The sequence below is a fragment of the Colias philodice genome, chromosome 16 (genome assembly GCF_061535455.1).
Source record: "Colias philodice isolate Cphi_HAF_F1 chromosome 16, ilColPhil1 Martin Lab GWU primary, whole genome shotgun sequence".
In the NCBI taxonomy this organism is placed as follows: Eukaryota; Metazoa; Arthropoda; class Insecta; order Lepidoptera; family Pieridae; genus Colias; species Colias philodice.
The window spans coordinates 141,433-166,737 of NC_143101.1; the positions used below are offsets into that span (position 1 = coordinate 141,433).

A 25,305-nucleotide genomic window follows, 5' to 3' on the forward strand; every position below is an offset into this window, starting at 1 on the left:
AAAAATAGAGGGGGGGGGACATACTTTTTACGACTTTGAGAGCTGATATCTCAAAAACCGTTCACTTTAAGAAAAATGTTTTTTAGAAAACTTTATATCATTTTAAAAGACCTTTCCATTGATACCCCACACGGGTATGTACATCGAAAAAAAAAATTTCATCCCTCAGTTACATGTATGGGGGGCCCCACCCCCAATTCTTTTTTTTACTATTTAGTGTCATATTTTTGTAGCGGTTCATACAACACATATTCCCATCAAATTTCATCACTGTAGTACTTATAGTTTCCGAGTAAATCGGCTGTGACAGACGGACAGACGGACAGACGGACAGACGGACATGACGAAACTATAAGGGTTCCGTTTTTGCCATTTTGGCTACGGAACCCTAAAAAGGATCCGCACATACAGACACACGGACGTCCAAGACAGAACTTTTTTAAACTGTTTTTTAACTAGTTTAAATAACAAAAATGACATCAAAAATATCATGAACGTTAAAAATAGTGTTTTTTCTTAATATGTGTGTGTATGTATTATCTTACAAGTGCAATGTATGATACATAAAGACATTTTAAGTTTGAAAAATCAGATGTTTTGCGCGAAGTGACAGTAGTACCCACCTCAACGCTTCGCTTATGAGGCGTGCAATTAAGTATAGATAAACATACAAAGAATTCAAAAGAATAAATGACCAATGAAAAAAGTAAGTAACAAATTATTTCAATCAAAGTTCAATGCCTTATTTAAAAAAATCATTGTTTGATTATTGTTTTGTTTGTTATCAAATTATCTGATTGTAGATGATGAATGCTTTACCTGCTTCGTACTAAACTCAACAATAAATTGAGCAAAATAATTGATATCATCAGTTTTATCTATAGATAAGCCATGTTTAACAATGTGGACAGAGTCAACATGTAGAAAAAGAGTATAATAAGACGTATACTATGAATTTTCTACGAAATTTACTTACTTGAAGGTAGAATGAAATATTTATCTATACTCATCATCATCATATCATCTATACTAATATTATAAAGAGGAAAGGTTTATATGTATGTATGTATGGTTTTCACGCATAAACTACTGGACCGATTTTGACGAAATTTGGCACAGACAATCTTTAGACCCTGAGAAAGAACATAGGCTACCTTTTATTGCGAAATATGTATCAAATTCAAATAAAATTCATGTTTATTCCATGATACAATTTTTAGACTAAAAATAAATATAAAATAATTTGGAAAATCCAAAAGTGCACGCCTCATAATTTTTTTTTAATAAATATTTATTAATTATTATTTTTGTTTATTTAATAACAATTAAACCACATCGAATCAGACCCTGAAAAATGAAAGGGTTCTATTCCTGAGCATACTCAAGCGTAAGAGAAAAAAAAAGACTCGATTAGTAAAGTATTTCGGTCGCTATCGTGTTAACAAGAAAAAGGATCCGCACATACAGACACACGGACGTCCAAGACAGAACTTTTTTAAAGTGTTTTTTAACTAGTTTAAATAACAAAAATGACATCAAAAATATCATGAACGTTAAAAATAGTGTTTTTTCTTAATATGTGTGTGTATGTATTATCTTACAAGTGCAATGTATGATACATAAAGACATTTTAAGTTTGAAAAATCAGATGTTTTGCGCGAAGTGACAGTAGTACCCACCTCAACGCATCGCTTATGAGGCGTGCAATAGTAAAGTTTGAAACATACATCCATTCACAATGAATAGTAATTTTATTTTTTAAATTAACATAAATATATCTCAAGGTCTGTTTGCAATATTTTGCAAATACAATTTACAGAATGTATAAAAACAAAAGGCGTTTCCGTATTGGTGTTTATGTACTTTTTAAATTTGTTATACTTGAGTAACTGAGTGAATATAAATAATTGTGATATTTTACACAATTTCTAATCTACATACATAAGAGTATATTATTAAACAATTATAATTTTAAAATATTATCATGTTTACACTTTTTTAGATTTATTTGTAAAATTAATACAATTATTAACTTCTAAGTAAATTTAATCTATATATATAAAAATGAAACCTGTTTCGCATTGTCACAGTATCACGTGTGAACGGGTGGACCGATTTTTCTTTTTTTATTAAATTCCTTGAAGTACGAGGATGGTTCTTATGTAGAGAAAACGTAAATATGTACCACGGGCGAAGCCGGGGCGGACCGCTAGTGCTTGAATAAAATGTCTTGATGATAACAGACATTCAGTATACAAAGTATTGTATGTAACTGTAAGTGTCTTTTCAAAATACATATTCAACAAGTAGGTATTTCAATAAATAAAAACTTGTAAAATTGTATAAATTAAATTTTAGTTGCCAATAAATTAGTACTTCAAATCATATGAAAATATTAAAAAATCAGTGATCAAATTTTTGTTCATCAGGTCAACACAAGAAGGAAAGAAAAGGCGAATGAACTTTGGTGGCTGGTAACAAAAAAATGCTGATGTTAAAATAAATTCATGTTAATATTTGCAATTAGTATGAATTCTAATTCGTGTCATCGATATGCATTGTAAACAGTTAGTTCAGGTTACGCTGATGTAAGCCCGACCTGCTGAACTTAGTTCTTTGTTACAATTAATTTAAACTGAGCCACGTGGAAAGGATTACGAATAATTTAGAATATTTTAATATGATATTTTGTGTTACTAGAACCACTTACCTACGATAAATTTACTGAATAATCCAACTACAGCTACCGTGAGAGAACTAGCACAGTTCCACAGTCTCCCGGGGTTCCTGAGCCGCGGTATGATCCAACGAATGTCGTAGCCCATGGTTCCACGAGCGCACAATCGACACACACTACATAAACATCGTTATTCAGATAAAATTCTAATAATATTCAACTTTTTCATTTACGAGACACTTGCTCCTGTTCAACCCGATCGAGTTGAATGACATTACGTGAATGATCGACGATAGAATGTCATCAGTCATGTAGACAATTGACATATTATGTCCGTAGCGTATGTCATTGCATTTCGTTTGACGTTTTCAGTGTTTCTATTTAATAAAATAAACATTTTAATAAATGTATTTTTTAGGCTGTGTTCGGTAAAAACTGGTGCAGATAAGATAAATAAGATCAGATCAGATTTCTATTTATAAAAGTGTTATAAAATCATAATCATAATATTTATTTCGATATTAAGATTATTTCTATAAAGTTTGTGAATGGTTGGAGACGCAACTTAAAATTTCGTTACCGATTCTGCGGAAGGAAAGAAACATCAAGGCATTGTGTTAATAATTAATTAAAGGTACAATAAGCATATATAATATTATGTTTTGAATCGAATACCGAATACGTTGCCTTTGAACGTAAATAGGGGAAGGTGAGGTATAATGATCCCCTTAAGGGAAAAAATTTAACTGTGGCTAAAGTTGAAGGCAAAATCGTAAAATTTCTATTGTTGGAAGTAGTGAATTTACTTAACTTTGTAACTGCATACTTATTTTTTATTATATGAATATAGTTTTTTTGTATTAGAGGTTTTTGTTAAAGTTTAGTAAAGGATCATTTTATACACACCTATGTATAAAATGATCCCTGGGGTTGGGGTAAAATAATCCCAGGGATCATTTTATACCATAAGTTAATAAATATCAGTGAAATAAAACACTCGGCTGTTTATTTTAATCATATGTATTGTTCATAACAATCACAAGTTACACAAAACTTTTGCAGTCTTCTAGTTTCATTAGAGATCTTTTTATTGAAATTATTTAATACTCAATCAACAAAACTAAACATTAAATTTTGCACCAAACTTTTAAAATGTTTGGAAAATCAACAACTAGTCAAGCAATAAGTAAACAAATAAACTCTTCTTCTAAATAAAAAAAAAAACAAATAATACTCATCCCTATCAAAGGTTTTTTATCAATGTAAAATGCAATAGAAAAATCAACTCTTCATTAAAAAAAAATAATAATTTGCATAGGAATTTAGAAATAGAAATTAGAATAGCCTTAAAATTTTTTTCACACTATCAAATTGATTACCAGAAAGGCAAATATCGCAAGTAATCTTATATATAAAAATGAATCGCAAAATGTGTTGGTAAGCGCATAACTCGAGAACGGCTAAACCGATTTCGATAATTCTTTTTTTATTATATTCTTTGAAGTACGAGGATGGTTTTTATGTAGAGAAAACGTAAATATGTACCACGGGCGAAGCCGGGGCGGACTGCTAGTCTTATATATAAAAATGAATCGCAAAATGTGTTGGTAAGCGCATAACTCGAGAACGGCTGAACCGATTTCGATAATTCTTTTTTTATTATATTCCTTGAAGTACGAGGATGGTTCTTATGTATAGAAAACGTAAACATGTACCACGGGCGAAGCCGGGGCGGACCGCTAGTATATTATAATAATAGTTTCTTGTAGGGATGTAACGATACATGATTTTGCCGATACGATACCGATACCGATATTTGTAATAAAATATCGGCGATACCGATACAATTTAACACAGAACACTTGCATTTCATTAAACACATTCTCTCTCCAAACCTCCATACATAATAACCCATCGCGTGTATACTTAAGTAAAAATTGCTTTGCATTCCGAAACATCAAAAGTAAATTATTATTAAGTCTATTAACTATACTCAATGGCTCCTGTAAATGATATAAACGACGAGTTGGACAATCTCATTGTCTGCTCTTCATATACATGTTTTCCAGAACAATGTAAAAAATATATAAATCTTACTGAAAGCTCGCTTAACATAATGCACATTAATATCAGAAGCATTACCAAAAATTTCAACGATTTATTTATTTATTTATTTTATTTATTATTCTTTATTGCATTGAAAATACATATAAATACATATAATAAAGACAATACTACAGAAACAGCAAAGGGCGGCCTTATCGCTAGGTAGCGATATCTACCAGGCAACCCAACAATCAGAGGAAATTTAACAATATGATGTGGGTGAGCAAAAATAAGGCAATACTAACACATTGAAAAATGTACAAAACAAACATATACAAAGCTAACTACTTACTAATAGTAATATAAAATACATAAAAATAATGAAATACATAAATACGATAATAATTATAATTATAATAAATAGTTATACATACACTTACATACAATACATAAAATAAATACATAAATACATATACAAATATATATCCATAGCACACATAATATACATCATAAATATTAGTAACTATGTAGAAAAGAAGGGATCAGAAAAATAGAATAAAACGAGAAATAAAAATAAACGTAAATACGACAGCTATACAAAATTACACAAGAGATAGATTTACTTTGCCTACTCGTAGCGATGGATATCAACTTAGATGTAATAATTTTAACTGAATGTTGGCTGCAAAAGTCTTCTATTATTCCACAAATACAGGGATATACCTCAGTCCACACATCAAAAGTCATAAATAAAAATGATGGAGTAGTCCTTTATATCAAAAACTCCTTAAGCTTTAATATTTATGAACCAAATCTCACTGATGCAAGTGGCCTAGTATGCAATATATACAATAAAATTATATTAGTAGCTTTATATAGATCCCCATGCCATAAAAACATAGACAATTTTTTAGACAGCTTAGATTGCATTTTAATAAATTATAAACAATTTAGTAATATTTCATTAATTGGCGACATGAACATTAATATAACTCCAAATAACAGTGATCATCGTTCAAATTATTATTTAAACTTTATGGCCTCGCATGGGCTTCTTCCAGCCCACAATCTAGCAACTCGGTTAGATAATTGTCTAGATCATATATTTATTAAATCAACCTATGTTCCCACATCTCTTATTCTAAAAACATCAATAACTGATCATTCGGCTTTATTATTAAATTTAGAAATAAAATTGACTAATAAAATCACTCACTTTAATCGTCCCCACTTAAATTTTACAGAAACCGTTAATGATATTCAACAATGTGATTTATCGAGTGTTTTCAATTGTACGGATGCTAACACAGCCATGAATAGACTACTCCACCTACTTTCGCCTATTTTGACTAAGAATACTATACTTAGACCCATTCCCTCCAAGCTTAGACTCAAAAAACCGTGGATGACAATTGGCCTTCTCAGATGTATTCGCAATAGAGATAGGATGCACTATAAATCAAATAAAAACCCTAAAAATACTATTTTAAAATTAACATACTTACGTTACCGTAACTTCTGTAACAACCTACTCAAAAAAGTAAGGCGAGTGTTCGAAGAAAAATTATTCGTCGAGGCCGGTAAGGACACTAAAAAAATGTGGGGAGCTGTCCGTAACGTGTTAGATCAGGACTCATGTACCTCATCATGCACCGAACTTCTTAACACGCATAGTAACCCACTGGAATCAGTTAACACCATAAATAGCTTCTTCGCCAGCGTAGGTAAAAATATGGCTAATAAAATAAATGCAACAAGTCAACCCAAATTTGCAAACTCAAGCTTAAATTGCTCAATGCCTAATTCGATAGTTTTCTTGGAGATCGATGAAAATACAGTTGATGGTATAGTAAGTAACCTCCGCATTGATAGTGCCCCTGGGTGGGATGGCATTACCCCCAAACTACTTAACGCTACCAGATCAAAACTTGTACCTCCCATCACACACATCTGTAATCTTGCTTTAACTTCGGGTATTTTTCCTACAGCTCTCAAAAAGGCTATCGTACATCCGGTTTACAAGGCTGGGGATAGAGATAGTATAAATAATTACAGACCAATTTCAGTACTGCCAGCTATCTCCAAAATTTTAGAAAGAATAATATACAAGAACATGAATAGCTACCTTGAGAAATATAAAATCATCGCTGACAATCAGTTTGGTTTTCGAAAAGGCATGTCAACAGAAAATGCAGTCGCTGCACTTCTAGAATTTTTAGTTAAAAATATAGACAACAAACTAAAGTGTATTGGCATATTCCTCGACTTGTCCAAAGCTTTTGATACTGTCTCTATCCCTATCCTACTAAAAAAGCTCGAGCGAATTGGTATCCGGGGAACGGCTTACAAACTACTTGAAGATTTCCTCTCGAATCGAACTCAATCCGTTAAGATTGGTAGTCACATCAGCACTGAAGAATCTTTGGAATTTGGCTTACCCCAAGGTAGTTTACTATCTCCACTCCTCTTTCAAATATATGTTAACGAACTTTGCCAACTTGCTTATCCTTCTACACGTATCATAGCATATGCTGATGATACTGTCCTTTTGGTGAGTGGCCGTGACTGGGATGAGGCAAAGAAAGGAGCGGAAGGTGCTTTAAGTGTTGTTCAAAATTGGCTTTCTTCAAACTTCCTGAGTCTAAATGTTCAAAAATCTAAATTTATTACCTTTGCCAGTAAAATATCTGCCATTCCACCTGAACCCTCTTTCAAAATTTTAGCTCACTCGTGCGATAGAGTAAATACCTGCAATTGTCTATCTATAGATAGGGCCGACACAGTTAAATATCTCGGTGTCTGGATAGACTCTTGCCTTTCCTGGAAACAGCACCTTAACGCTATCTCTTCACGAATAAGGAAGTTAATCTTTGTTTTTAAAAAATTACGAATCCCTGCTAATAAAGACGTTCTGAAAATAGTGTACACCGCATTATGCGAATCAATTATTGGTTACTGCATCACCGCTTGGGGAGGTGCTCCGAAAAACAATATTCTACAAGCCGAACGAGCTCAAAGAGCAGTGTTTACGACGTTTGTTTTCGACCTACCGTCACTTTATGTTATATTTTTTTTGTTCACACGAATTGCAATTTGCATTGTCATTACTCATTATTCATTGTGTCATCTTAACGTTTTGTTGGTTGGAATTAAACTGAAAGCGATACATAAAAAGGGAGTTTTTGTTCATGGTCCTTACGATTGCCGGATATAAGATATAATATATAATATATAACGATACTGGAGAGTACTGGCTTTGGAGTTACGACAATATCGATGAAATTATTATTGGTGGATTACGACTAATAGTACGTACATACAACTATAACGGTCAGCGTAACATCGAGTTGGGTGTTCTATCATCGCGTCTTCACATCTGCATCTGGAGGTTATTTTGTGTATAAGTGCTGTGAGTGAGTAAATAAGTGGACAAACCGTGAGTACATTCGAGATATCATAATACATAATTGGACTTTAATATATTGGGACTTTAAGTTTAAATCGTACATAAAACTTGCTAATTGCAAATTGCTATTGCAAAATAAATTGATTGTACTTTAAAGATTGACGTGTTAAATAGGTCAAGGTTACGTGTTTAGCTGAAACTTAAAACAATTATAGCCTAATAACCTACTTATTATAATCTGTGAATGCGTATCAGTTTATGAATATTGTATTTTAAATCTTTGTCGGATTTCCTATAGTTAATATCAAGTTAATATATTTAATTTATTAGATTACATATTATGTACAATATTTAACCTATAGATATTTGTAAAGTTGTTTGTATATTGATTTTGTTTATTGTAAAAGATGGAATCTTATATTAAAGTGCAAAACAATATATATGATCGAATTACAAAAGCTAGATCTAATTTTAGGAAATCGCCTAAAGAACGTTTAGCGAATGATGCGTATTTATCGACAAGGTTAGATGCGCTTGAAGAACTTTGGTCTCAGTTTTTGCAAACTCACACGCAAATTATTCAAGTTTCGGAAAGTGATAAATTGAATGCTACTACTTATGTCAAGGCTGATACATATGGCAATTGCGAAGAACAATACATCGATTATAAGTATGAGTTGCGGGAAGCTCGAGCTAATTTAGCGGTTAAATCAACCACTGTACATCATGCGCCAGATGGCAGCACCACAGCTTCAGATTCGAATCAACAAGGTTTTAAATTACCAAAGATTACTATTCCACATTTCTCCGGGAAATATGCAGAATGGACGAGCTTTCGAGACCTGTTTTTGTCACTGGTACATAGTAACCCTACATTGGATGATGTTCAACGCTTACATTATTTAAAATGTCAACTCACTGGAGAAGCGGAACAGTTCTTGCGACACATACCAATAACTGCAGAAAATTATAATTTATGTTGGAAACAGCTTGAAGATCGGTACAGCAACAAAAAGTATCTTGCCAATTGTATCTTAAAGAAATTTATGAATCAAAAAACTGTAACAACTGAATCAGCTACAGCGTTACGCGAAATATTAGATACTACTAATGAATGTATGTTTGCACTTAAAAATTTGTCAATAGATGTAAGTACTTGGGACACTATTGTTATTTATATTGTAAGTTTAAAATTAGATTCCGAGTCTCGTAAGCAGTGGGAACTGCAAAGTAGTAAAAATTGTAATTTGTTACCAACATATAAAGAATTTATAGAATTTTTAGAAATCCGCTCACGTTCATTAGAATTTATTGATCCTAAGGTAGCTAAACAAAATAGCCAACAATATAGAACTAATGTTGCTCCGAAAGCGTTTCATATTTCAAATTTAAAATGTATTTATTGTTCTAATGATCATCATTTAAGAAATTGTAAAAGTTTTTCAAGAGAAATGACTGATACTCGACGGAATTTTGTCCAATCACATAATCTTTGTTTTAATTGTCTTGGTGCAGGTCACAATGTATATTCGTGTCGCCAGTCTTCCAGGTGTCGTATTTGCAAGAAGAAACATCATTCTTTACTACATCCCAAAAATGTATCGCTTCCGTCGGAGCCTCAAATGAGTGAGGCAGAATCAGATGCTAAGGAAGCAACAGCATCTACATCAACACAGGTAAAAAATATTAATAATATCAAAGCCTGCTTTTCTCGTTTCAGTGGACAAGTTTTACTTGCCACCGCATTAGTTAATGCCAGGTCACCCACAGGCTCATTGATCACGTTAAGATGTCTCATTGATCAAGGATCACAGGCTTCATTTTTGACTGAAGCCGCAGTTCAACTTCTTGGGCTAAGAAAGATTCCACACAAAAGCTCCATTATTGGTTTGGGTAGTGACCACTCAAGTTCTGTTGCCTCTAAAGCGAGGGTAGAAATTGAGATTCAATCACGCCATTGCAACTTTAAAATTTGCGTCCAAGCTTTTGTGCTCAATAAGCTCACCTCAGTACTTCCGGAAAGGAATGCTGTTGTTAATCTTAGTCCTGAAGTTTCTAAATTAGTTTTAGCAGATCCTTTCTTTGCAACACCAAATAAAATTGACATGCTCCTTGGAGCAGATGTTTATGGTCAGATTTTGCTTGAAGGTCTGATCAAGAATTCACCCAGTGCATTAATCGCGCAAAATACACAGCTGGGTTGGATTCTATCGGGTCCAATTCAATCCAGATCGAGCTCCAGCACTATTTGGTGCAATCATATTCATCAAAATGATGAATACGAACTTATGAAGAAGTTTTGGGAGCTTGAATCGGATCAATTCGCCTCTGATAAATCACTTCTTACAGAGGAGGAAATTAAATGTGAGAGTATATACACATCAACTACTAGGAGAGATAGTTCAGGACGCTATATAGTTAATTTACCATTTCGAACCGATGATCCAAATTGCAAATATGGTAATTCAAAGGCTATTGCAATAAAACAATTTAATCGGCTTGAGAATAGTTTATTAAAAAATCCCAAACTTAAGGCTGAGTATGCTGCTGTCATAGAAGAATATAAAAATTTAGGTCACGTGGAAACTGTGCCATCTCATGAAGAAGATTCGGCTGATGCTGTATACTTACCTCACCATGCAGTGATCCGAGAGGATAAGGATACTACCAAGGTCCGAGTTGTCTTCAACGCTTCTTGTCCAGGAACCAATGGCATCACATTGAATGACGAACTCATGGTAGGCCCATCGCTACAACCTGACTTACGTCACATTATAATGCGTTGGCGTCAATATCCAATTTGTCTTGTCGCTGACATTATAAAAATGTATAGACAGGTAAAAATATCTGAATTACATACAGATTTTCAACGTTTTGTGTGGCGCGAAGATCCAGATCAAAGACTGCAGCATCTGCGCCTCTTACGAGTTACCTTTGGTACGGCTTCAGCACCTTATCTCGCTGTTAAATCATTACAGCAAGTTGCACACGACGATGGAGTAAAGTATCCGCTGGCTGCTGAAAGGGTACTTCATGATTTTTACATGGATGATTTTATGTCAGGCTGCTTTTCTGTGGAAGAAGGTAAGCAAATTTATAAGGAAATAACCCAACTTCTACAAGGAGGTGGATTTGTTTTGCAAAAATGGAGCAGTAATAGCGAAGAAATACTTAAAGAGATTAATGAAGATGTTGAAGATCAAGCAGAAAACCTGAAACTAAAAATAGATGAAATCATGAAAATTTTAGGACTTACCTGGAACAGAAGAACTGATGAATTTGAATACTTAGTACACCTTCCACCGCTCTCTCCTCCTGTAACAAAAAGAAAGGTTATTTCAGAAATTTCTAGATTATTTGATCCTGTTGGTTGGCTTGCGCCAGTAATAATTTCAGCCAAAGTTTTTATACAAAAATTATGGCTCTCGGGAATTGAGTGGGATGATGAACTTCCTGCACAATTACTGAAGGACTGGCTCAAGTATAGAAGTGAATTAGATACACTTACCAAATTTAGTATCCCACGCTGGATTAACATCAATAATGATGATACAGTTCGCGAATTGCATGGCTTCTGCGATGCTTCAAATGTTGCATTTGCGGCAGTTGTGTACTTGCGAGTGGTTAACTCCAATGGGGAAATTAATGTTGCATTAATCGCTTCCAAAACAAAGGTAGCGCCCATTAAACAAGTTTCGATTCCGAGATTGGAGCTTTGTGGAGCTGTACTACTCACAAGACTGCTACTAGAAGTGTCTCAAGCCATGGGTATGGAGAAATCTTCTATTCATGCGTGGACCGACTCACAAATTGTGCTTGCTTGGCTTCAAGGACAACCTAGTCGTTGGAAAACCTTTGTCGCCAACCGTGTGTCGGAGATTATTACTTCGTTGGAACCGCAGCAATGGCAGCACGTATCTACCAAGGATAATCCTGCAGATTGTGCATCGCGTGGCAGTACGCAATGGGATGTTCAACTCTGGAAGGAAGGGCCGAAGTGGCTGCAAGAAAAGGATATAAATTTTACAAGAGGTCAAATAGAAGAAACACATCTAGAAGAAAGAAAAATGAAAATTTGTTTAATAAATACTCACGATGATGAAGCAGATCCCGAAGAAGAAATATACTCACGGTTTTCATCTTTGAGAAGACTGCTCCGGGTTACTGCACTCTGTAAAAGACTAATTAAAAGGATGAGAAAAAAGGAAGTAGAAGATCAGAAAGATTGGATAACAAGTTTTGAAATAAGAGAAAGTTTAAAAGTATGTATAAAAATATGCCAAGAAAAACATTTCGATGAAGAGCTTGCAGATTTAAGAAATAAAAAAGAAATAAATAAAAAAAGTAAACTTACCTCACTTAATCCAATAATTGACGAAGACGGTATTCTACGAGTAGGTGGCAGACTGCAGCAGGCAATCCTTAGTGATGAGAGAAAACATCCTATCATTCTTCCTCGCAAATCACAGTTTACAACTTTGATTATTGCGGATGCTCATGAGAGAACATTTCACGGCGGTCCCCAATTGATGCAAAATTATTTGCAATCAAAATACTGGATTCTAGGTGCGAAGGATTTAGTACGACTGTGTGTTCGTAAATGCGTTCGTTGTGTACGATATGCCGCTCGCACAAGACACCAGTTGATGGGACAACTACCGGTTGAAAGATCTACTGCTTGTCGACCTTTCTTAAAGAGTGGAGTAGACTATGCAGGGCCTATTAATATAAGAACCTCTAAAGGCAGAGGTAATCGGTCATTCAAGGGATATATTTGCTTATTCATTTGTATGGCCACACGCGCTATCCATCTCGAAGCAGTAAGTGACCTTACAGCTCAGGGATTTCTAGCAGCGTTTAAGCGTTTTACAGCACGCCGTGGTCATTGCGCTGAAGTCTGGAGCGATAATGGGACAAATTTTGTGGGTGCAGCACGAGAACTCAAATCTTTATATGCTCATGAGAGGTCCAGTATAATGAAGGAAATTGCAGATCAACTGGCTACAAATGGGACTGAATGGCATTTTATCCCTCCCCATTCCCCAAATTTTGGAGGACTATGGGAGGCAGGGGTAAAATCGACGAAACATCATTTAAGACGCATTGTTGGGAATTCAACTTTAACATTCGAAGAAATGACAACATTACTTTGTCAAATAGAATCTTGTCTGAATTCTCGGCCTATTTCTAAAATTACTGAGAATCCAGACAATCCAATCCCACTGACACCAGGACACTTTTTGGTGGGAGAACCTCTGGTTTTACCCCCTGATGTCAATTACGAAACGTCCAATATCACAAATCTCAGACGGTGGCAAATGACTCAAAAAATGACACAAGATTTTTGGCGTCGTTGGTCAAATGAATATTTGACTCAGTTCTACCATCGTTATAAATGGAACAATATTGTTCCTGAACCTACAATTGGAGATTTAGTGTTAGTAGTGGAGGATGATCTTCCACCTGGAAGATGGTTATATGGTATTATAGTTGAAAAACATCCCGGATTGGACGGAATTACGCGAGTTGTCAGTCTTAAATGTAAAAACAATGTAATTAAACGTCCTGTTTCTAAATTGTGTTTTTTGCCAATTACCAACTAATGTTGATTTTTTTTGTTGGCTCTCGAGCCTCATATTATGTTCGTATTAGCACGTATTAGTAAGAAAGCATGCAATGTGGTAATATTTTATTTTGTATTTTTTCTGTATTTGATGTTAAATTTGCGTAAAGACTTTCGTTAGTATTCATGTTTTGATCGGTTAATTGTATTAAGGAAAATTTTGAAAATTTGTCCTTGGTGGGCTGTATGTTTACGACGTTTGTTTTCGACCTACCGTCACTTTATGTTATATTTTTTTTGTTCACACGAATTGCAATTTGCATTGTCATTACTCATTATTCATTGTGTCATCTTAACGTTTTGTTGGTTGGAATTAAACTGAAAGCGATACATAAAAAGGGAGTTTTTGTTCAAGCAGTGATTAAAACTCTTCTCAACAAACCCTTCAGATATCCAACGAAACAAGTATACACTGATTTTAAGGTACTTACTGTGCGCAAAATGTATATACTCCGGGCAATGATGAAGAAGCATAAAAGCCTTCCCGCAACTAAAAGTAAACTCTCAGATAAGAGGCGACCCCCGCCGATATGTCCAGTCATATATACAAATACTAAGCTTGCAAAAAGACATTACGACTACCTAAGTGCACATCTATATAATAAATTACATAAGACACTTAATATACACAACATGAACACATTACAATGTAAGTCCAACCTAACTAATTACCTTCTAGAGCTTAATTATGATGAATGTGAACACTTGTTAGATCATTATATTATTTAATCCAAACTACAAACTAGAAAACACACACACACACACACACACTCTTACACACACACGCACACCCACACACACACACACACACACACACACACTCAATACGTATATCCTTTCTTTTAAATTCTTTTAGATTTTTAGTTAAATTTCTCTCATATATATATATATATATTTTTTTTTTGCAAAGAGTTTTAGAGTTTATTCTTTAAAGTCATCAAATTTTCGGCTAAAGTGATACTTGCATAGTATAGAATTGTTATAATATTCAGGTATATATCTTGTATCAACGGACGGATAAATGTCTCCTGTAACACAGGACATTTCCTAGCATAGGAGACATTGTTCAAATATTGCAATTAATTGTACCTACAGCTACGGTTTATGTTTTACTTATATGTAAGTTATCCTATAATTGCATGTACATGTATATTTTTTGTTGTCAAATAAAGAATTTATTATATTATTATTATTAATTATGCATAAAAGTTACCAACATTTAACAGAGACTCAACTGTAAATCGTATTCTTTTAAATAACAATGCCAAATCAAAAAAAAAGAAAACCATTTATTTTAGTATTATTATTTTACAAAGTCAGTTAAACTTTAAGTTATACACATACAATCAGTAACTAATAAATGTTTACTATTGGTAGAGTTTTTTCAGAAAACAAAATGCGCACGCGCGGGCGGCCTCCTGCATCGTTCATTGGGCGCGGTTTTTTGAATTGTTTGATATCGGTATCGGTTGTTTTATAATCGGCGATACCGATATATCGGCTTGCCGATATATCGCCCGATATATCGGTATCGGTATCGGTATCGTTACATCCCTAGTTTCTTGTCTTTGGAGTAGCTTTCAGTACAGAAGAGGCATTCGGTATCACTCTCCTCTTCAGAAGAATCTGATCTGTTTTGCTTTTTTTGCCTTTTCCCTTTCCGGCTCCTTTTCCTTTCCCGACTCCTTTTCCTTTCCCACCACCTTTTCCTTCCCATATAAATTCTCGGCATGATCTGTAAAAACAACAAATACTAATGTGGTAAAATGATTCCAGGGATCATTTTATACACACAGAAAGGGATCATTTTTCCCCAAACACCAAATTCCAAGATATCGATCAAAACATAACCTTCAAATACCGCGTGTGGTGATCGAAAATTGCTTAAATATTAGCTAACTGTTATTAATACCCGCAAATAAAACAAAATTTCAATAAACACGAACATGTAAAAAGTAATGAAAGTCCAAAAACAGGCTTACCTTAGATCAGAGCCAAACTTTTTGATGATTTTTTAATAAAATCACGCCAAGCGCTCACACCGCGATGATACTTAAAGAGGCAACTGGCAGGGATGCATCATGCAGGGAATATGTTTCATGCGTATTTAGATAGATGGCACTACTTGTCTCTGATTTACGCCGGGGGATCATTTGACCTCCAGGGATCGTATTACCTCAGCTTCCCCTACCTTACAAAAAAAAATGGTAAGTAAATAAAACGTCATTAAAATTATAACATAAAATTTATTTAGTTTATCTAATGGCAGGATTGATAAATATTTATCACTAACGGATAACCCATATTTAATTAGATGCAATACGTACTTGATACAATAGCTAACCTAGATTGTATTGCATAATGTAACACGTGCCTTTACACGATAAACACATACACACAGAACTGAAGTCTGTTGGCAACACGTTGGCAAACACTTTTATTACGTTCCGTCTACACTCCGAATTAAATTGAACTCATATTCCAATAAAACGTCCGAAGGGTTGTTGACGTCTGGTGGAGGTTTGACTAGCAGGCGTTTTCTGGCTGGAATTTTGAATCGAGTCTTAACGATTGGAAGATGCTTCGGCTCTGTTTTCTCTTCAGCAACAGGCAGTAATTCATAATCCTGCTCCAAACTATCTGGCAGGAGATGTCCCACCAGTTTCACAGGGTAGCAGTTGGTTATGGTCCACAAAAGGACCGACAGTAGCAAGGCAATGTAACAGCGCATCTTCAGGAGTATGCTACGCGACTGGTTTTCTCTAAAACTATACAATATTTATATGCGGGTGATTTGTGCCCCGTACAGTCGGATGAATAAGTGCAAAATAAAAATCTGGATTTCCCATATAACTGTTTATGTTATTACTTTTTCTCAGTAAATGTATTGCAAGTCACCTAAATTATAAATTTTTGGCGTGATTACAGTGATCGAGAAAATCGAATGAGAATTTCATTTATAAATAGAATTGAGAAACTATATAGATAAGGTTAGAGTTCGACCTCAATTGTCGTAAACATTGTTGAATTACGAATATGCGTAATTACCTACTGCACCAAGCGGCTATTTATTTCCACAAGGAATGCCCGCATAGTTCCTGTACCATTGGAATTTTCAGATAAAACCTATCCTATGTCCTTTCTCAGGTAGGTATATAAACTGTAATATTTGTGTCAAATTTTAATCAAATCAGTGCCACTGCATTATTTCAGGCGTGGAGAGAGACTGAAACGCAGGGATTATACGTTTATCTATAGGTATGCGCGAGAGCAGTGCATTACCTAAATCTTACTTTTTTGATGAAGAAAACTTGAGAAAGTTTTTAAAATAAATAGTGTACCTACTTTATAGATTTTTGCAGTCCTAAAAAATGCTGTTATCTAAAATAATCAACTTTTGCAGTTAAGTTTACATCGACTACATGAGAATCGACCGAGGTGATGGGTAAACCCCAATGAGTGCATGCGGCGGATCAAAGACCATGTAACGGGTGTCAGTCAAATTATTGTGAATAAATGGGAAAATATGGAACAATTAGTTCTAAAGTAAATATTTTAGCCATGTTTAGATACAAAACAATGTTCCGGAATTGAGCTTTGATAATGTTGTTGATGTTTGACGGTAACGGTGATCTTATATATAAAAATGAATCGCAAAATGTGTTGGTAAGCGCATAACTCGAGAACGGCTGAACCGATTTCGATAATTCTTTTTTTATTATATTCCTTGAAGTACCTACGAGGATGGTTCTTATGTAGAGAAAATGTAAAGATGTACCACGGGCGAAGCCGGGGCGGACCGCTAGTTTTTAATAAATTTATTGTGGACGTATATAGGATACGACACATATGGATTTCAGGATATACCATTTATTACACATCTCTTTATTATACTAGGTAAATATTTTGGGGGTACCCGCAAAACATTTTCCATTATAATTTCCAATATGTATTTATCTTTTATCTTTTATCTATCTAAGATAAAATGTACCACAATAACGTAGTCAAATAGTGATCAAATCATATTATATTATATCAATTATGTAGCGGGTTCTTCCCAAAGGTCAGTGGCAATAAATACTGTGAAAACATAGTGGTTTATTTATTTCTGCGTAAGTATTAGAATTATAAATTATAAAGAAATTCAAAACTGATATTATATTTTTTTTTGTATCAGGATCTCATGAACAAACTAACTTTTTCAATGTAAAAAAATTGGAATAGTTTGATTTGTATACGTAGTATATTATTATTAGTCTGTGGTTTGATTATAATTATAATCGTCAGTTTTGTCTCTTTAAAAATTTTTTTTTTTTTTTTGATGTTACATATCTGCAATCAGTCAGAAAAACTCTGTAAAACTCTGTAAAAATAACGAAAAAGAACGTATGGTCTACGAAAAATTAAAGTAGGTAATGTTTCAGTAATAGATAATTAGGCGATGACACAAAACTGAACCACGAACACAATATTATCACAGTATTCGAATAAGATATTGTAATACTGTGATATTATCGTGTTAGGTAAACTTAAGTGTTTAAAAGATTGATATTAATTATAAAGCTTTATTTTTACCTAGAAATAATAACAAGTAGGTAAGTAGAAATTAAATTATGATCTTTGTTTGGTTACAATCCGATGGGATTGTATTTCCCCACTTACGATTTACTATTTTATCTTGAGGATAATGAGATTGAGATCCGCTATTAATATTTTTAATGCGAAAGTTTTGATTTTTGTTTGTTTTTAATGGATAAAAGCAAAAACTGCAGCGCCATCTTAAAAATAATTTATCTAATTGGAACATAGGTATTAAAACTTCTAATATAACGACAAACGTAACGTTGGCTACCGAAATAAAAAATAACGATATATTATTTTAGTTAGTTTTGTTAAATTAATTGTCATTTTGCGAAGCGAAAATATTCAATATCTTTGTTATCTACTATCTAAATTATTTTACTTTAAGATTAAGCAATCTTTAGATATTATTTTCATATAAAAATAAAATAAATAAATCAAGGGAAATGTCGTAGGTACCTATCTAATTTATCTAATAACTTAAATAAAATTTTATCATTCATTTTATTTGGCTTGAATCTGGGACAGGTAAAGTTTATAAAATATCTATACTTGATATACAACACATGGAGATACTTGCACTTGGGTTTTCCTACGTTACTAATCTCTCTTTTGTATCGGCCCTTTACGGAAATATGATACCTATAGTTTTGTATAAATAAACAAGAGTAAAGGAAAAATAACAAATACTTGCTTGTAATATCTAATATTTAGGTAGGTAAAGTATGAAAAATTGAGACGATCTTAATTAAAATACTATCTTATCATAATATTATTATGTCGTTAATATGATTCCTAAGTCTTCCTTCTTCATAATCCATTTCTATAAGAAGGTTTTAATAGCCAGTCTACATTTATCTACACTATGTTAGACTACGACAGGAAGCATTAGCTGGCTTTTGAGTGATATCGAATTATTAATGTAAAAGTTGTAAACAGAATACTCTATTAAAATAGAACGGCAAATTACTTAAAACTTAGATGTCCTATGATACGAACCAATATATTTTTCACCTCATTATAGTTCTCAAGTTAGCATCAAGGTGGCGCTGTACTCAATACTAATTATTTATTTTATTTTTATCTTTAGTAACAATAAAACTTATTTTAAAATAACTAATTTTAATGTTAACATAATAAACTAAATAATTTATAGTATTTTACAAGAAATTTAAAGAATACCTAAACACATCTATAAATTTATCACACTGATCATCGACTCCGTGGCGCAACGGTAGCGCGTCTGACTCCAGATCAGAAGGTTGCGTGTTCAAATCACGTCGGGGTCAATGTCGTCTTTTTTGTGAGGATGAATGATTTTGTTTATGTCGTCAAATCAGTCGAATATAGATAAAATATTAAATAACAAAGAAGATAAAATTATGCTGTGCTGATTTATCATATTGATTTTTGGCTTGTTGGATTGCATTCGTATAATAATTAATTACAAAAATAATCTATCAAAGCGGACAGTAAGTTAGTTATTTAATAATTTTTAAATTATTATTTATTTATTAGTTAATAAAAATTATCATCATAAAATATATAAAAAAGCGGTGAAGCTCAAATTATGGAGATGCCGGGGATCGAACCCGGGGCCTTTCACATGCAAAGCGAACGCTCTACCACTGAGCTACATCCCCGTTGAAACACAATGCGAAATTTACGGACAAATTGCCCATCAATACCAAATACAAATTTTGACAAAGTTATTTTCTGAAAAAAGGTTACCTTGGGAAGTCGCTTTCAGCTGTCTGTTCCTGCTTGGTTCCTGCGTATGCGTATGTAAGCGTGGATGTTTAAAAAAATGCAAAGGATTTTGATGAGTTAAAAAAATTGGTTGTTTGTAAAGTAGGTTTACGATCGAGATGTTTACGTGATAACATAATGCAGTGGCAGCGCTCGAGATGAGACGGGAGATCGGTCCGTCTCTCTCTCGTTATACCTGCGATCGCGCTCGTGAGGTTTTGGTGTGACACAAGTTTCTGAACATGTCACCCGACTAAAACGATTTTAAAGACGTTATCACGTCAAAAAAAAATGTTGTGTGGTTTTATGAAACCACGGTAAAAGTGAAACTAAGGCACAAAATTATCGTATTTGTACGATAATTATCGTACGGTTCCGAACACTGCTTTATACCTACTCCTCAGCCGACCGTCACGCGACATGCGCTACACAGACCAAAAAGTTTGAGACGATGTAATAAAAGTTTCACTTTAAAAATAGAGTGATTCGAGATGAAGGTTTCGCATCCGTGTGGAACAGGGGCGGGTCGCTAGTGTATTGAAATAATAAACCAGTTAAGCGTATTTTCCCGCTTTTATTTTTAATCAATTAAATTTAATCGTAACCTTTGTACATAGCTGGTGTCATCAATCATCATTGCGATAATCCTAAAACTTAATATGTAACTAGTTTTTGTTTATAGCTAAATTATTTCCTATTCTATTTATAGATTTAATAGTAGATACTTATAATAACAATAATTGATGTATAATTTTAAATAATGATAACAATACATAAATAATTATTTGTTTCCGTAAATTATGCCATTTTACGCTTTTATATATGTAACTATGTATTTAAAATTACCAATAAAAATTTCATCATAATATATATTCATATTTTCGTTGCCTATACCAGTAATTACATATTTTTCTAAATAAACACTATCGATGTCCTATATAAAAATAACATTTACTCATTTATCTTATTCTGCCTAGGTACTAAACTAAAACTATACAACATCCAAGTTTAAGTTTCAGCTTCCATGATAAACTCGGCCATGAGCAGTTCCATGGTAGGCGCGATGTTCCTCTCAATGCAGGTGTGCTTGAAGCACTCAGCCACGCGCAGAATCCGCCAGCAGTGATCCTCCTCCTCGTCGAACTTCTTCTCGCAAGTGTGGATTATTTCCACCATCTGTTTGGAGAGCACCTCACCTGGAAGAAAAAAATATTCGCTATCGAATCGAAACTTTTGTCTAAATAAGGACTGCAGTTTATTGCCGGCTCTTCTCTGCATAAACTGCTTTCAGAACCGGTGGTAAATAATTCGTTCCTATATTTTGATCATTCAAATATTGATAAAAATATTTTTGGGTTTTAAATTCATAATTCCTTATAGGCAGATGAATTATCTACCTACTTAATATTTTTTTTGTATACTGAGTAGCAATTGTAGTTAATTGTTTTGAGGATATTTTTTATCACTGCAAACAAATTTTATTTTAATTTGAATATAGAGTTGAATTTGACGACCACATATTTAATGGTACGGGAGCCAGGTGCAAATTTGGTTAATTATTTCCTCTCAAGAGATAATTCGTCAGACGCCTCAGAGTATAGTATTATAAAGCCTCGTGAACGTCAGCTGGCGCTCGGTTGGGGGGGGTGAGCGGTTGTAGCCTCCCACGCACGTAGGAAAAAAAATACATTCATTCATTCATTTCCTCTCAGCTAAAAATTTGTCAAATTGTAGCTAACCCAATATCTCAACGAAAAAAAAATATCAGCTGGTTACAACATGGTGTATTATACGTCAGCTGGTGTCTCGAACATGAAAGAAAAAAATTTATTTTCCATGATTTCCTCTCAAACAAAAATTTACCTGATGATAGCTTATATGTAACTGTGGATAAATATATAGGTCAGCTGGCTGTATCTTGGTGGAAAAACCGTCAGCTGATACGGGAGGCTACAACCGCTCTTCCCCCCAACCGAGCTCCAGCTGACGTTCACGAGGCTTCATAATACTATACTTTGATGCATTTTACTAATTACCGCTTGAGAGGAAAGTGAAGTCCCATGTCCCCTAGTGGGGTAAGGGGCAGATGCATTATACATCTGTTTCACTGATCGATTTTCTTTAGGGACAAGTAGGTGATCAGCCTTCTGTGTCCTACCAGACCAAGACATTTTTTTTTCTTCGTCTCCACCGGGAATCGAACCCAGGACCCCTCGGTATTACGCTCACGCGTCAACCACTGTACCGAGGAGGCGGTTTGAGAGGAACTTGGTCATAAAATCTGTTCCTGGCTCCTGTACCATAACGCATATCTGCAATTATTATGGAATAGAGCTAAAAATAAGTAAATGAAGAATGAAAAATACAAAAAGTTATAATATTAGATACTTGCGATTGAATTTGCGAGCGTTATTATTCTCTTCCTACATTCTTATCGCACCTTACCATTAGGAAACGACTTGATAAACTGGTCAGTATTCTCATGGTGCATCCGATGTGAGTCGGTGAGCAGGTTGAAGTAGCGGCTCATGCATTTGATGGCGCAGCCCACCTCGCGGGCCTCGAACTTGAAGTCCTCCCGCCAGAAGTGGAAGAATTCCTCCATCTTCTCTTCGGTTAGCTGACTCTGGTGGATTAGAATTTCGAAATAACATACGATCGATTGTTATTATTTATCAAATAATATTTAAAAATAATTTGGAAAATCCAAAAGTGCACGCCTCATAATTTTTTTTTAATAAATATTTATTAATTATTATTTTTGTTTATTTAATAACAATTAAACCACATCGAATCAGACCCTGAAAAATGAAAGGGTTCTATTCCTGAGCATACTCAAGCGTAAGAGAAAAAAAAATGTATGCGTGTACTAAAGTTCACACGTAAGAAGTGAAACTTCTTTATGACCTTAAAAATGTCACGAGTATGGCGTAACGCAAAAATGTCACGCGTATGGCGTAACGCAAAAATGTCACGCGTACGGCGTAACGCAAAAATGTTACACTAAATTTTTGTCCAACCCCGATAAAGAAGTTTCACTTCAAAAAGACTCGATTAGTAAAGTATTTCGGTCGCTATCGTGTTAACAAGAAAAAGGATCCGCACATACAGACACACGGACGTCCAAGACAGAACTTTTTTAAACTGTTTTTTAACTAGTTTAAATAACAAAAATGACATCAAAAATATCATGAACGTTAAAAATAGTGTTTTTTCTTAATATGTGTGTGTATGTATTATCTTACAAGTGCAATGTATGATACATAAAGACATTTTAAGTTTGAAAAATCAGATGTTTTGCGCGAAGTGACAGTAGTACCCACCTCAACGCTTCGCTTATGAGGCGTGCAATATGTTGTAACTATATACTTTCTAGAAATAACTAGCTGTCCGCCCGCGGCCGCGGCAGTCCGTTTAGTCAAAATAAAATTCCTATGGAAATGAGATGTATGAAAGTGGTAAAAAGTAATCTAAGTTTGTCACTGTCCACTGTCTATCCTTCTACCTATCTCCAAACACTATAATCATATCATAAAATCGCTCAGATGCGACAAACAACACTTTCGCATTTATTATATGTATTAGTTATGATGATTATAATTATCTATTGTCGCATTTATTGGACGAATTTTTAAGCAATACAAATTACCTTCTAAGAAATTACCTGTAAAAAAGTGTCTATAGAAAAAACTAAGACATGTTTTTCCATCATATATTTTATACCCATCATTGTTAAACGTAAAATACAAGCAGATCTGCATCAGGCACTAAATCACGGGACACGGGCGGGCGAGCGAAAGGCAGATAGCGCAGTTTGCAAGCGCAATAAAAGATAAACGGCTGTTAATAACCGTTTAGCGACAAAATGCACATTACTCACTGCTCTTACATGTGTACTCGTAATATTCAATACAAATGCACTAAGAACTAGTCCTTGGTGAACCAAATACATAAATATGAGTGGTAGACTTTTTGAAGTGAAACTTCTTTACATTAAAACTGTAAGGTCGCGTCATGGCAATACCGTCACCTCATGGAGTAACTTAACGATTTTGCTATCTTTGAATCTTGCCAAAGAAGTTTCACTTCTGACATATTGTGTGCTCGGCACACACGCAATTTTTTCACTAAAGAAAAAGTAAAGCATTTCCTTCGCAAATAATTGCGAAGGCAGTGCTTTACTTTCGTTTCTTCACTTTGTTGTTATAAAATTAAATAAATTTAAATATAATGATATATGTAGTGAACTCTTTAACATAGTGCATGATAAGCAATGCTAATAATCATAATCTTTAACACCTAAAGCGGAATGCAATAAAGTTAAATATTAATTTATTCAACCGCTTGCTTCATTCAAAAACACTTAAAACCAATCTCGTTATAGTTAGACAAGTTATAACAATAAAAATAACAGGTATTATAATGTCAAACTAGATGCTCTTACAGTTAGGTTAATTCAACAGGTATACCTCTTCCCTACAATGCTGCAGCGCTTCCCCAAAGCCCAGGGTCACGTCCTTCATGATGTCAGCAGTACCCATCACCTGGACCACCAGACAAGATATCAGGACCCACACCAGCGTCCGCCTCATGCTCGCCTGGTCACTCATGACTAAATCCTTACATTTTAAAACACACAGACTTTTTATACTCAAATAATGATCTGTTTGAGATGCCTAATGTCTGGTATTTGTTGATCAAACGATGGGCGGAGGATCTCGTCCTCTTGACAGCTTATTATTTTTTAACTGCTTGCAATTGTTAGTTACGTTAACTGAGGTTCTATAGCATATAATGCGCTATGTACATAAACAGTATGATGTACACTAATGAGATCTGAATTGTTGGAACTATTATAATTGCCGTAAAGGCTTCAGCTTATTAAGCTCTTTTTACAATGAAAGCGGTACGTGAGATCAAAAGATGATAGGTGTGTGGCACGTGATAAAGTTGATAAAAAATACAAAATGAGCTTATTATGGTTTCGAGTGAAGCAGTTGTTTTGATGTCGTTTGTTTTAAAAGTTTAATTTAACAGGACTTTAATAATTTCATGTTATAAAATGGTCATGAATATCAAACTTCATGTGTGATGGACTATTTTCGCTCATAATTGTTTTCTTTGAAATTTGAATAGCTTATATTGCTGCCACAGCTGCTGACATCGGAATTTTCATTTACACTTCGATACTTACGATGATTTTAACTCCGAGATTCACCGTTC

At 34.1% G+C, this 25,305-nt stretch overlaps 3 protein-coding genes and 2 non-coding genes across 6 annotated transcripts in view; 2 read left to right on the forward strand and 3 right to left on the reverse strand.

The window, feature by feature from the left end:
- The window catches only part of Taz (tafazzin, phospholipid-lysophospholipid transacylase), a 36,620-nt gene extending 33,649 nt beyond the window's left edge, over positions 1-2,971 (reverse strand). The window contains exon 1 of the mRNA XM_089704712.1: positions 2,711-2,971. Coding sequence (XP_089560838.1) covers positions 2,711-2,825 — 115 coding nt within the window. The 5' untranslated portion in view covers positions 2,826-2,971. The remainder of the gene's footprint in view (positions 1-2,710) is intronic.
- A 5,565-nt stretch (positions 2,972-8,536) lies between these two features.
- LOC149481372 (uncharacterized) lies at positions 8,537-13,732 on the forward strand. Its single transcript, XM_089705293.1, has 2 exons — positions 8,537-9,245; positions 9,645-13,732. The coding sequence occupies exons 1-2, from the start codon at positions 8,537-8,539 to the stop codon at positions 13,730-13,732; spliced, it is 4,797 nt and encodes a 1,598-aa protein (XP_089561419.1).
- A 5,818-nt stretch (positions 13,733-19,550) lies between these two features.
- Positions 19,551-19,622, forward strand: TRNAW-CCA (transfer RNA tryptophan (anticodon CCA)). The gene has a single exon. It is a non-coding gene; the product is annotated as a tRNA-Trp (tRNA).
- A 282-nt stretch (positions 19,623-19,904) lies between these two features.
- TRNAA-UGC (transfer RNA alanine (anticodon UGC)) lies at positions 19,905-19,976 on the reverse strand. The gene has a single exon. It is a non-coding gene; the product is annotated as a tRNA-Ala (tRNA).
- A 708-nt stretch (positions 19,977-20,684) lies between these two features.
- LOC149481375 (general odorant-binding protein 1-like) lies at positions 20,685-24,692 on the reverse strand. 2 transcript variants are annotated; one of them, XM_089705038.1, is made up of 3 exons: positions 24,552-24,692; positions 22,528-22,708; positions 20,685-21,278 (listed from the first exon to the last, which is right to left on the reverse strand). In XM_089705038.1, the coding sequence occupies exons 1-3, from the start codon at positions 24,690-24,692 to the stop codon at positions 21,091-21,093; spliced, it is 510 nt and encodes a 169-aa protein (XP_089561164.1). In that variant the 3' UTR covers positions 20,685-21,090. The 2 variants fall into 2 exon arrangements, with proteins under 2 accessions (XP_089561164.1, XP_089561166.1); XM_089705040.1 differs by lacking the exon at positions 24,552-24,692 and adding an exon at positions 23,747-23,861.
- Positions 24,693-25,305: the final 613 nt, after the last annotated feature.